The 13274-nt window shown below is 50.7% G+C and overlaps 1 protein-coding gene across 1 annotated transcript; it reads left to right on the top strand.

Annotated features, from left to right (window-relative positions):
• Window positions 1-2851: 2851 nt before the first annotated feature.
• Window positions 2852-13138, top strand: Plk1 (polo like kinase 1). Its single transcript, XM_021167302.3, has 10 exons — window positions 2852-3338; window positions 3910-4078; window positions 4856-5000; window positions 5748-5841; window positions 7293-7512; window positions 10901-11056; window positions 11869-11946; window positions 12170-12324; window positions 12422-12604; window positions 12727-13138. The coding sequence occupies exons 1-10, from the start codon at window positions 2931-2933 to the stop codon at window positions 12928-12930; spliced, it is 1812 nt and encodes a 603-aa protein (XP_021022961.1). The 5' UTR covers window positions 2852-2930; the 3' UTR covers window positions 12931-13138.
• The last annotated feature ends 136 nt before the right edge of the window (window positions 13139-13274 follow it).

Genomic DNA, 13274 nt, shown 5'->3' with positions numbered 1-13274 from the left:
CCAGCAACCACACTGTGTTTCACAACCATCTGTAATTGGATCCAATGCCCTCTTCTGGTGTGTGTCTAAAGACAGCTACAGTGTATTCATATAAATAAAAATAAATAAATTTATTTTTAAAAAAAGTAGCAACAAAATAATTTTATGGTTTGGGGGGGTCACCTCAACATGAAGAACTGTATTAAAGGGTGGAAACATCGGGAAGGTTGAGAACCACTGCTCTAGACTGACTGCTGAGCATAAGTTCTGCATAGGGCACCCTAACACGGTAAATTCCAGGGGAGCCCAGGATTTGACTCTGATTGTCCTGACAGTGTCTCCGTCCTGGGGGAGCATCACCTTCCCCTCACTGACCTGGGGCCTTAGAACAGCTAAAGGGGTCAGGCACCTCAGAAACGTTCTGTAATACACTTTTATGGTCAGTGGGATTGATTTGAATTTGTTAAATCCAGGCCCACTCACAGGCATAATTGTGTTTATATTGTAGGTTGGTCTCCACAGACTTAATACCAGGACGTGGGAGGCAAAGGCAGATGGATCTCTGTGAGTTCCAGGTCAGATGGGGCTATATAGTGAGACCCCATCTCAAAAAAAATTATCACCTTTATTTGGACTGCGCATGAGTGACAGCAAGAGTGGAAGTAGAGGGCAATTCCACGAGTGGGCTCTGGGGACCTACCCTGTGGGCTGCTGGGGTGGGGTTGGGGCAGGATGTGGCACCCCTATCATGTAGATTCACTTTCCATGTGAAAGGCTAGGGCACCACCAGGTCTGCCATCTCGGCTCTCACAGTGTCCTAGTAGGATGCCTGCCATAGGCTGGATTCTAACTTAACCTTTTTACAGAACCTAAGATCTGCATGCCACCTGATTGCTCTACAACTGAACAGTATCATCTTTTAAGTTGTGTGTGTGTTCATGTTTGTGCCTGTGAGCACAGGCAATCACGTAGAGATCAGAGGACCTCCTTAGAGACAGGCCCTCTCTCTCATTCCACCTTGTTTGAAGCAGGGTCTATCAGTTGGATAATATGAGCTATCAGCAAACATATGAGCCCAGAAGCTGCAGTAGCACAGAGCATAAAAAGGCTGTTGCCAGCCGGGCGTGGTGGCGCACGCCCTTAATCCCAGCACTCGGGAGGCAGAGGCAGGTGGATTTCTGAGTTCGAGGCCAGCTTGGTCTACAAAGTGAGTGCCAGGACAGCCAGGGCTACACAGAGAAACCCTGTCTCGAAAAAAACCAAAAGGCTGTTGCCACATGGATGGATGACGTGAGTGTAGTCCCTGAGACCCATATACCTAACCTGCATGGTAGAAGGAGAAAACTGACTCTCCTGCATGTTCTCTGACTTCTGCGTGTGCGAGTCTAGCCTAGAATTCAGTGGCCTGCCTGCCTGTTTTCCCCAGCACTGGGATTGAAGGTGCATGCCCACTCCTGGCAAGCTTAAGTTTTTGGGAGACAAAACTCTGCCTTATTCAGAAAGTACAATCGTTTCCCAGGCACTGGGAAAGACAGCAGCACTGCCATTTTTTGCTCAATCCAGCAATAGGATCTTGCTAAGACCCTCCTAGGGGAACTAGAGCAACAACAGCTTCAAATGGGAGGTATCACTTAAGTGCCCAGATAGGCAGGGGGCAAAGAGGGTGTCTGGGAACAGTGACCAGAGCTGGCCGTTTTTTTCCATGAAAAGCCACACACCTGCTCTGTGTGGCCACTCTTTTTACATGTTGTAAATCCATTTTTTTTTTTTTTCGAGACAGGGTTTCTCTGTATAGCCCTGGCTGTCCTGGAACTCACTTTGTAGACCAGGCTGGCTTTGAACTCAGAAAAGCGCCTGCCTCTGCCTCCCGAATGCTGGGATTAAAGTGGTGCACCACTCTGCCTGGCTCTTTTTTTTTTTTTTTTTTTTTTTTCTAAGTGAAGGCTGAACGGACACTTCAGCAGGGCCGATTTGGCCTTGGTATACCGGTATGCTAGCACTCTTCTAACCAGCTACCCCCACCTCTGACTAAAAAATTATTTTTTTCTATTTGGGGCTCTGGGCCACACAACTCGAACAAGCCAGGTAACCTTGCATCGCGGGGCAGACGTCTGGTGTTTCTTACATATCACAGTGCATCGGAATCATCTGAAGGTCTTGTTTGACCGGCAGGTCATGCCTGGGAAGTTTCTTTCCATTGTGGTTAGTGGAGCGGTAGCTGAGGCTGATCTCGGCTAATTTGTAATCCTGAACCCACGCCCCTCCTTTGCCTTCTTAGGGAATTCCAGGTGCTGCAGATGCTGCTGGCCTCCTGGGTTGTTCAGGCGAAGGGTTGAGTTACATCTCAGGGGCTGGGAGCAGCTAGTGCCACAGAGGAGAACGGTCCGTTGCGCCGTGAAGGTGCATCTGCCTGCTGAGCTTGCTCAGTTTTGGGTTTATTTAGGCTAGCGGGGGAGAGGGCGGTCCACCGCGGAGGCGGTGCACTCTCAAGCTACCCGTCGGCCTGGAGTTTCAGTTCTAGAAGGCCGGGTCGGGTGGAGGAAGGTGTTAGATTTTAACAGTTAGGAGAAACCCCTGGAGGAGGCGCAGGTGAACCACATGAGCACGCCCCAGCCGAGGAGCAGAAAGCAGGACCGGATCCTGTTCTCCTAGGGATCTCCACGTAGTTGCTTCGTTCCTGGTTTCCCAGGCAATCCCGAGCAAACGCAGTCCTCCAGTCCCTGCCCATAAAAATTTTCGCCGGCAAGATCGGAGTTTAAAGGCGGCTGCGCCGTAGAGCACTCCCATGGTGCCGCGCGCTGGGCGGGTTTGTATTTTAAATCCCCGCGGCCAATCAGCAGCGCGCAGGCCCTTGTAACGTTCCCAGCGCCGCGTTTGAATTCGGGGAGGAGCGGAGCAGAGCAGGACCCTCTGCACCGACTCAGCCAGGTTCGTGGAGCAACTTCGGCATCATGAATGCAGCGGCCAAAGCTGGAAAGCTGGCTCGAGCACCAGCCGACCTCGGGAAAGGTGGGGTCCCGGGAGATGCAGTTCCCGGTGCCCAAGTGGCCGCCCCGCTGGCGAAAGAAATTCCGGAGGTCCTAGTAGACCCACGCAGCCGGCGGCAGTATGTACGGGGGCGCTTTCTGGGTAAAGGAGGCTTCGCCAAATGCTTCGAGATCTCAGACGCAGACACAAAAGAGGTGTTCGCAGGCAAGATCGTGCCTAAGTCTTTGCTGCTCAAGCCCCACCAGAAGGAGAAGATGTCTATGGAGATCTCAATTCACCGCAGCCTCGCACACCAACACGTCGTAGGCTTCCATGACTTTTTCGAGGACAGCGACTTTGTATTTGTGGTTTTGGAGCTCTGTCGCAGGAGGGTGAGTGTTTCAGTCGCAGTGCTGGGGCTCCCGCACCTGGAACTTGCTGACAAAGGGGCACCGAGGTTTTGGAGTGACCTAGAGGAGTGTTTGGGTTTCAAACTTTTATGGAAAGGCTTCTAGCGAGGGTACTTGGCACTCCGAACTGCTGAGGCCAGGGTTCTGGGGAAACCGAGACCAGATCCTGTTGTTATTAGGGATGGAGCTCCCAGACGCAAGGCAGCGAGTCGGTACAGGAAATGGATGCGTAAAGTGGCTAAGGAAGGGTCCCAGGCTTGGTGTGCCACGGACCTCCAACTTCCGGAGTGGGGCAGGGTCGGGGGAGGGGGCGGCTGTTTGGAGTCAGATTTTAGAGCTTTCAGGAAAGGGTGGGAATCTCCTGCCAGGAGGAAGCCCTCGGATGGGGAGTCGAGAGTGGGGTTGAGAGAAGATTCTGGAGAGGGTCTGGTGAATGATAGTGACCAATCAGTGTATGGGCAGAACTATCAGAAACCTGCTAAGACTCTCCACTCCGAGCGCCTAGTCCTAGCCACCCTTCTTGGGCTTCAGTGACCTCTTCCTCTCTCCTCAGTCCCTCCTGGAGCTGCACAAGAGGAGGAAGGCACTGACCGAGCCCGAGGCCCGCTACTACCTGCGACAGATAGTCCTGGGCTGCCAGTACCTGCACCGCAATCAGGTCATTCACAGGGACCTCAAGCTAGGCAACCTTTTCCTGAACGAGGATCTGGAGGTGAAAATAGGTGAGGTGCTGGGCTTGCGGGTGCCTGGTGCCAGGACAGGAGGGGACAAGGAGGGGAAGGTGGGGAAATAAAGATGCTGCCCTCTAGTTAGGAAGTGGAAAGTGTGTGTGTGTGTGTGTGTGTGTGTGTGAGTGAGTGAGACACACTTTCCTTGCCTTTTTTAGATGCATTGGTGTTTATGCCTCAACTTAGTAGTTTTGAACTTGGGGCCCCTCCCCCAAATGCTTCTCTATAACCTAGCATTGAGCCAGACCCTCAGCCAATTTCAGGTCTGGACTTATGCTGTAGAGTATGGCAGGCAGCATCTCCTCAGCTATCTCTTTACTAAGCTGAAAAACCTGCCCCCTTGAGTCTGATTGGCCAGTCCCTAGATCCCTGTCACTTCTCCACACACTTGCCCAGCAGCAGTCACGAAGATCATCTACTTAATTCCCCAGTGCATCTAATTCTGCTATCCTGTGCATTTTAAATTTCATTTATTTATGAATGGAGACAGGGTAACTTCAAGGAGTCAGTTCTTTCCACTGTGTGGGTCCCAGGATCGACGTAGGTCATCATCAGTCTTAGCAGCAAGCCCCTTTACCTCCTGAGCCATCTTACCACTGTAACCCTGCTATCTAAAGAGGTGTGTGGGAGGCCAGTACAGTGGAAGGGTTCAGGGACTCTGGGGCCTCAAGCCACTAGTTCTCAATGCTCACGATCAAAACAGAGCTGCCTGCAACCACAGACAGCCCGGGCTTAGCAGCTGAGCACCCTCTCTTCTTCCCTCTGTCCCAGGGGATTTTGGCCTGGCAACCAAAGTGGAATATGAAGGGGAACGAAAGAAGACCTTGTGTGGCACTCCTAACTACATAGCTCCTGAGGTGCTGAGCAAGAAGGGACACAGTTTTGAGGTGGATGTGTGGTCCATTGGGTGCATCATGTAAGTTGGCAATGGCCTTGGGCTCCTGGGCCTCAGCAGGGCTTTCTGAGGCTTCTCACCCAGTTGACCTTGCCATGTGAATCTTTCTACCTTATAGAAAGGCTGTTTTAGTGGACAGGCTGTTCCACATGAAACCCTGCTTTTCATACATCAGTCTGGCGTAGGCTGTTGGATTCCTGTACCTTGGACTTGTTGGTCCAGGGAAGGGATCAAAAAGTCCCTGAACTTTTCCTCCCGGCCCTTGGTGCTTACTAAAAGTATGCACAGGTCCAAACCATCAACACCTGAGAGCTTGTTAGGAATTCAGAATTTCAGATCCGAACCTGGGTTTAATACAATCCCTGCCTGACTTTCCATGGAGCATTGGAAGTCCTGCTGAGTGCTGAAGGGAGAACTAGGCCAGCAGAAAGCCTGGCGATAGGCAGAATCCCCCCACCACGGTGGCCTGTGGTGGATAGCAGTGGCCTTAGGGGCACTGGGAGAGTCCTCTGTCACTGTAGGCCAGAGCCAGCAATTCCTGGCCCCTTGGTACACAGGTGTTGTCACTTGCATCCTTATGAGGGCTTGTCCCAGCCTTTGGTTGCTGTGTCACTGGACTGGCATGGAGAGCATCCCTATCCATTCTCAGTAAGTCCAGCACAGCTCCCTTCCTTCCTATGGTCCCCAGACGATGACTTCTGCATTTGGATTTCCCTTGGAGTTTGAACAACAACAACAACAACAAAAAATCCCTTCTTGTACCCCCAGGTATACCTTGCTAGTGGGCAAGCCACCCTTTGAGACCTCGTGCCTAAAAGAGACCTACCTCCGGATCAAGAAAAATGAATACAGTATTCCCAAGGTGAAGACTACACTTCATATTTTCATTTATATTCCAGCCAAAAGCTATCTACTGAGTCCATCCTGGGGACAGAGATGAGTCAGTCCCACTCTAGTATAGCCACGGAGAATGGTGTATGTCTGATGCTGGCCCACACTGCATACTTAGTTTGCACACCAGATTCTCCTGCTCTGCCTCCCGAGAGCTGAGATTACAGACATGTGCCACTATGCTGGCTTTATGGTGTACTGGCAAGCACTCTACCAGAGCCCCACGCCCAGCCCACGTCTTCAGGCTCCTCCTGAAAGGGATATAAAGCACAGGGAGAAAAGGAGGGAGCAGGGTCAGACACACTTAGGCCTGGAACACGGACCATCTCCATCCAGCCGCGCTCTACCTAACAAAGGACGTGGCCTTACTCTCTGCAAAGTAGGAGTTTCCCCAAGGGCTTCCCAATAGCAAAATAACAACATCCCTTTTCACATCCAATGGCATAAATCCATTTGAAGGGATGGCTCATTTCTGAGGGCTAGGTTCACATGGGGAAAGTCCGTGTCCTTGACTTGGACATAGAGTAGATATGTCCCAGAAGGTCAGCTCACCGCAGACTGCTGTGGTGTGGTCCTGGCTTTATTAGTGAGGCCATGAATATTCTCAGATGGAGCACTCCTGTTTCCCATCTACAAGTGAGGCCTGATAGTGGAGATGCACACACCTGTAGTCCTAGCACTTGGAAGGCTGAGATAGGAGGATCGCAAGTTCCAGGATAGCCTTAGCCATTTAGTGAGACCCCGCCTCCTTTCAAATTATGTAGAGAGGGAAAAGAATAGAATCCTTTCGATGTTTTTGTGAGGGCCAAAGGAGTTACTGTACAGAAATAAATGTTACGTGGAGTTAACGCTGTCACTGACGGCCTAGGTTTCATCTCATTAAGACATCCTGGTGGGGATGTTGCCTTTCCCCATTTAATAGGTCTGCCTCGGTAGGCCCCGCAAAGCCCGCGTTACTTGTTATAGGTGGAATCAAGGGGTCGAAGTAGTATTTAAGCACAGCTCTTGGGACTTGGATGCCCTTCTTGGTGGTGTTTGTTTGTTTGTTTCTTTGAGACGGGATCTTACTGTGTAGGCCTGGCACTCAATATGTAAACTGAGCTGGCCTTGAACTCAGAGAGATCCATCTGCCCCTGCCTTACAAATGCTGGGATTAAAAGCTTGAACCACCATGCCAGGCTTGCACATAATAACTGAATGTACTTTGAAAGGGCGAGCGGGGGTGGGGGGGGATTATCCCAGGTTAATCTTGAGTGTCAAGTGGCAAGAAATGATCCTTCTCATCAGGATTGCTAAAGCTGGCTAGAGGACAACTCGATGAAGCTCAGGGCCACTGAGCTATGCTATGTTACAGACGGGAACAGCTGCCTGCTGCCTGGGGTCCCTGCCTCATCTCACTTCAGCTCTGCCTCTCCATTCCAGCACATCAACCCAGTGGCCGCCTCCCTCATCCAGAAGATGCTTCAGACAGACCCCACTGCCCGCCCCACCATTCACGAGTTGCTCAGTGACGAGTTCTTCACTTCTGGCTACATCCCCGCCCGTCTCCCTATTACCTGCCTCACCATCCCACCAAGGTTTTCAATCGCTCCCAGCAGCCTGGACCCCAGCAGCAGGAAGCCTCTCAAAGTCCTCAATAAAGGTAAAGATCAGACTGGGGAGAAGAGAGCCCAGGTTTTCAGGGTGCATGTGCCTTACTGCCGCAACCTCCATAGTCAGGTCCTATCTTTGAGTCTGGTCCCCGGGCCCTTTGCCCTGTGGCCTTGGCAGGAAGAACTGACTGAATCAACCCATTGGGTCCAAGAAGGAAAAAATGAACTGAATACCAAGCCCAGGAAATTCTAATTAAAGAGTAAAGATCCCTCTTGCATGGTTTGTGGAGAAAGCTGAAAGTTTTCTGGTACATACATGGAGCAAGCCATGGTACCTGCCCTTGGTCCTCACGGTCCTTGTGGTCCTCACTCGCAGCACTCCCAGTGCTGGTCAGCCTGTACACCTGTTGTTCTTTGTGTTTTGTTTTTCAAGAGAAGTATTTCTGTCGCCTAGGCTGCTCTTAAAGTCAGTCCTCCTGCCTAGGGCCCTGCTGAGTACAGGTTTGCATCAGCACCTCCCGCTTTGGAAAAGTCACTGCAGCAACTCCAGGAGTCTGCCGGTTTACTCTTGCAGTAAAGTATGCGTCTTTTTCCAAACTTTAGCATCCCTTGCCCCTGCTTAGGATAACTTTTGTTTCTAGAGCTCTTTAGAGATCAGAGTTTCTCTGACTCATGTGTTAATATATCTTTCACCATTGTCCACACTTATAAAAAGGTAGAGAGGGGTGAATGTCCTCCCAAGTGCTGGGATTAAAGGTGTGTGCTACCACTGCTCGAGCGGGAGTTTTCCTCGCTGGTAATGCGTCTGTGCCATTACCAGCATCAACTCTGTGAGCATTAATCCCATATTGTTATAACAGTTCCCTTTTTCTTGGTTTTTTTCTTTCTTTTTGTTTTTTGTTCATTTGTTTTTTGAGACAAGACTTCACTATATAGGCCAGGCTGGCCTTGAACTCAAGAGATCCACTGGCCTCTGCCTCCCAAGTGCCTGAGAGCAAAGGTGTGAGCCACTTGCTTGGCAGCAGTATCTGCTTTTCTGTTTTCTACTATCCCTCCCTCCTTCCTCCCCCCCCTCCCCTCTCTCTCTTGAGACAGACTATCACCACACAGACTCAGGTTTGAAATCCCCCTGCCTCACCATCCACAGTGCTGGGCTTACAGGACTGTGCCACTGCATTTATCATCATCGTCGTCGTCATCATCATCGTCTTATTTGTCCTTAGTATGTCTCATTAAGAGCTGTGTCTTTGAGGGTCTTTGTTCTCTGTGTGGATTTAGTATAAAACTAGTATTCAGTATAAAATTCTCAGTTCATCTGTTTCAATTAGATTTCCATTTTTAGGCAAGTGGCCTGGGATGGCTTAGTTTCGTTTTTGGTGCTTTGAGACAGGGTCTTGTGTTGTCCAGGTTAACCCTGAGTTCCTCCCAAGTGCTGGGATTTCAGACTGAGTGCTTCACTCCTGACTCAATGACTTGGTTTATTTTGGAATAACTTTAGTGCTATACAAAAGTTTTTAAAACAATAAAGTTGAATTCCTGTGTACCCTTCACCCAGCTGCTTCCACGGTCAGCATCTCCCTTAAAAGCATAGCATAATTACCAAAACTGAAGTGTTAGCTACAAGATAATCCCCCAAATCGATCAACCAGATCCCCATTAGACCCCCCAGAATGCCAGTCAGCACCTCACATGGCAGTTAGCGACCTTGGCTCCTTCGTTTCTTCCAGCCTGTGGCAGTCTCTGGGTTTCCCTTATGCCTTGTGACCTTGACACGTTTAGAGGGTACTGATGAGTTGATATCCTATTGGATTTGATGCTTCCTCAGGAGTGCGGTGAGGTTCTGCATTCTGAGCAAGAATGCTGTGGAGGGCTTTGCCCTTCTCAGTGTGTCAGGGAGACAGTGTCTCTGCCGCAGGCATTGTTTGCTTGGTAATTAATAAATAGCTTGCGGGAAGTTGTTTGAAACTGTAGGGACCACCAGTCTTAGTGGTAGCAATTATTACTGTAACTTCAATTTTGTTTTCCTTTTCGAGACAGTGTCTCATGTGGCCCGAACTGCTTGGGTCTCACAGTAGCCAAGGACAACTTTGAACTTGTGCTCCTTCTGCCTCTATAATCCTGAGTGCTAGGATGACAGCCAGGGATGGGCTACCATGCCTAGTTCATGAGCAGTCGAGAATCTTAACTCATGGTGGACGTGGACGTGTATGTACTGAGGGCAGGCTCCCTTTCCTTTCCTGCAGTGCTGGACCTGAGGATTCCTAACTTACTCGGTGGTGGAGGTTAGAATGCCGCTCTTTTATAAGTATAGTAAAGAAAACTGTTCTGTAGACAGCCTCCACACTCACCCAAAGGCAGAGAACTAACTGCATTATCTGTCCCTGGGATAGTCATTTCTCTTTCATTTCCAATAGCTAAATTTGGACAGGCTTGATTTTTACATACTCTAGTCTATAAACACTCATTTTTTGCTAGGTTTTATTTTTTAACTGTGTATGGGTGTCATGCATGTATGTATGTATGTTTGTGCACCAGGAACATGTGTGATAACCACAGAGGCCAGAAGATGTTATTGGATCCCCTGGAGTGAGACATGATTGTGAGCCACCACGTGGGTTCTGGGAACCAAACCCAGGTCTTTGGCAAGACCAGCAAGTGCTCTTAGCTGCTGAGCCGCCCTCCAGCCCCTTTTTGGCTAGTTTTAAAATCAGACCCTGAGCCGGGCAGTGGTGGCGCACGCCTTTAATCCCAACACTTGGGAGGCAGAGGCAGGCGGATTTCTGAGTTCCAGGCCAGCCAGGGCTACAGAGTGAGTTCCAGGACAGCCAGGACTACACAGAGAAACCCTATCTCGAAAAACAAAAAACAAACAAACAAAAATCAGATCCTGAATATTTTATTTCACACTTAAATTCTTAATGTAGCATGGTGGTTTTGAAATTTTAAGAAAGCAATTGTGCTGGTTCACAGGAGAACTAGCACATGCTGGTTTGGGGAAACAAACCAGTCAAGTGTAAAGCTCACCCCTGGCCACCGTAGCCAACTAAAAGCTTTAGTGTGCATCTCATTAGACCTGGGCAGTTTGTAAGCGCACAAAAGCAGAGGGTTACAGTGAAAGGCGTCTGGGGCTTTATTTATTTAAAGGAATCTACCCGTCTTTCCAACTTCCTGGGTGCTCACAGTGCCCTTCACCCTGAGTTGGTGCAGTTTTGAGTCACTGGTGCCTTCAGGTTGCTTCCCTGAGTGACAACAGCAGCTGCTGTCCTGGGAAGCTAGGCTGTTGGGTTAGAGACCTTTCAGTATAACAATGCCTGTCACTCAAACTGGTGCTGACTGTGTCCCTACATCCCTGATAGTGAAAAAGTTCTAGTTGACGCCAAAGTCCTGTGCTCCTTCCCCTAGTTTTGTGTCTGTCCAGTGACTGAGTTTTCTTCTCAGGTGTGGAGAACCCCCTGCCTGACCGTCCCCGGGAGAAAGAGGAACCGGTGGTCCGGGAGACAAATGAGGCCATTGAGTGTCACCTTAGTGACTTGCTACAGCAGCTGACCAGTGTCAACGCCTCCAAGCCCTCGGAGCGCGGGCTGGTGCGGCAAGGTGAGTGCTACAGAGGTCTGCACGCCTGGGGAAGGCAGGGCAGCTCAGTCAGCAGAGCACTCGTGAGGGCTCAGACCCACATGACCTTTGCTTTGCCCGTTTCTTATAGATCAAAATCCAGGTGAGTTAGCCTGACACCCATGACCCCCCCTAGTGTTCCTTCTGCCTACTTCTGCACCATCTTGTCCTGTAGGTGGCTGGTAGGCTATCTCTGCATCACTGTACATATTGCTCAGGGAATTAATTCCTCCAGATCAGCTCCAGCCCTTAGGGCTTTTGTACCCAGTGTCCCTGCCCTGACACCCACCGCCATGACTTCTAAACCTGACTTAATTCTCTATAGCATTTTTTCCCCAGCACATTCGTGTCTTTGCATCAGGGACTTGTGTACAGTTTTCTAGCTGTTCTAGCATCACAGGCAGGGGTTGTCAGTCAACTGTCTCTCGTAACTTTAATCTGGGATACGAGGCCTTCTACCACCCCCAGGGCGGATGATGGAGCGGCCTGTAGTCTGTGCTGCTTCTTCATCCCTGTGGTTGGAACCCGGACTCTCAGAAGCCTGTGGTTTTCTTTCCCTGTCCGCACCTCCCACAGCTCATGGCTACAGTAGGCCTAGAGTACAGGGGCTCACTTGTGATGAAGTGGGCTTTGGCATCCTGGGCTACAGTTCTCCATTTGGGTGTCAGGTTTGTACTGTCAGGCTGCTCCTCAGGTTTCATGGGGCGCCTAGTGTACGCCCCTGGGGAGGGCTGCTTGAAAGGAAAGGCGACAGGGCTGACCTAACCATAACCAGTGTTCTGTTTCTACCCCAGAGGAGGCTGAGGATCCTGCCTGCATCCCCATCTTCTGGGTCAGCAAGTGGGTGGACTATTCGGACAAGTATGGCCTTGGTAGGTGTCCCAGAATGTGGAATGGGCAGGGGATGGTATGGCTGTGGGAGAGAGAGAGAGAGAGAGAGAGAGAGAGAGAGAGAGAGAGAGAGAGAGAGAGAGAGAGGAGAAAGAATTGAAATTCAGGTCTTCTGCATGGTAGGCAAGCATTGTACTAGAGTTCTTCCAAGGCCTTTGCCTGCCGCCTCCTGCCTTTCTGAGATAACCCTCCACTTACCACCAGGGTATCAGCTGTGTGACAACAGTGTGGGGGTGCTTTTTAATGACTCAACACGCCTCATTCTCTACAATGACGGGGACAGCCTGCAGTACATAGAGCGTGATGGCACAGAGTCCTACCTCACTGTGAGCTCCCATCCTAATTCCTTGATGAAGAAGGTGAGTCCTGGCTTTCGATGGGGAGCGTGGCAGGGTATGGGGCTGCCTCGGGGCCAGGCCCTCATTCTGGAATCCCTCTCCCAACTTTTCAAACTAGATCACTCTCCTCAACTATTTCCGCAATTACATGAGTGAGCACCTGCTGAAGGCAGGGGCCAACATCACACCCCGGGAAGGCGACGAGCTGGCCCGGCTGCCCTACCTACGAACGTGGTTCCGCACGCGCAGCGCCATTATCCTGCACCTCAGCAACGGCACCGTGCAGATTAACTTCTTCCAGGTGTGCTGGGGCAGGACACTGTGCTTGGGGTGGCAGTGCTGTCTCCCTCACCAGTGGGGCATCTTCCTCCCCTATGCCCTCCCCCTGGGCACCTGTTGAGCTCTTCACTCGCTCCCTCCTAGGACCACACCAAACTTATCCTGTGCCCCCTGATGGCAGCGGTGACCTACATCAATGAGAAGAGGGACTTCCAAACGTACCGCCTGAGCCTCCTGGAGGAGTACGGCTGCTGCAAGGAGCTGGCCAGCCGCCTCCGCTATGCCCGCACCATGGTCGACAAGCTGCTGAGCTCCCGCTCCGCCAGCAACCGCCTCAAGGCCTCCTAGGTCTCTCTCCTTCGGACTGGTGCCCCTTTACTCTGCTAGCTCTGAGCCCGCACTGTGGGCTCCTGGGGGCTGGGCAGGAGCAGGGCCCCCTTTGAAGGGGTTGCTGTGTAAGTTATTTTGTACATGTCTGGGTGTGGGTTTACATCCGCTTCCCTGCCCTCGCTCGGCCCACTGTATGAATTGTATAAATGTTGCTATTAAATTGGGACTGCTCTTTCCTTAGCTTTATATATATTAAAATGTGTACATCTCTCTCTCTCTTTCTCTCTTTGGTCTTCTTAAGGGTCCCCTGTCCCCAGAGGTTTTTTTTTTTGCATTAACAGCCTGAGTCCCTTAGACTGCTA

This window comes from Mus caroli, unplaced genomic scaffold (genome assembly GCF_978045245.1).
Source record: "Mus caroli unplaced genomic scaffold, Mus_caroli_1 scaffold_8, whole genome shotgun sequence".
Lineage (NCBI taxonomy): Eukaryota > Metazoa > Chordata > Mammalia > Rodentia > Muridae > Mus > Mus caroli.
The sequence above is the reverse complement of the archived record's forward strand: the minus strand, read 5'-3'. Positions and strand labels throughout refer to the sequence as shown.

Coding starts and splice junctions, on each gene's coding strand:
- Plk1 (XM_021167302.3), top strand. CDS start 2,931: ATGAATGCAGCGGCCAAAGCTGGAAAGCTGGCTCGAGCACCAGCCGAC. Junction 4,079..4,855: donor GGATCTGGAGGTGAAAATAG/GTGAGGTGCTGG, acceptor CCTCTGTCCCAG/GGGATTTTGGCCTGGCAACC. Junction 12,325..12,421: donor CTAATTCCTTGATGAAGAAG/GTGAGTCCTGGC, acceptor TTTTCAAACTAG/ATCACTCTCCTCAACTATTT.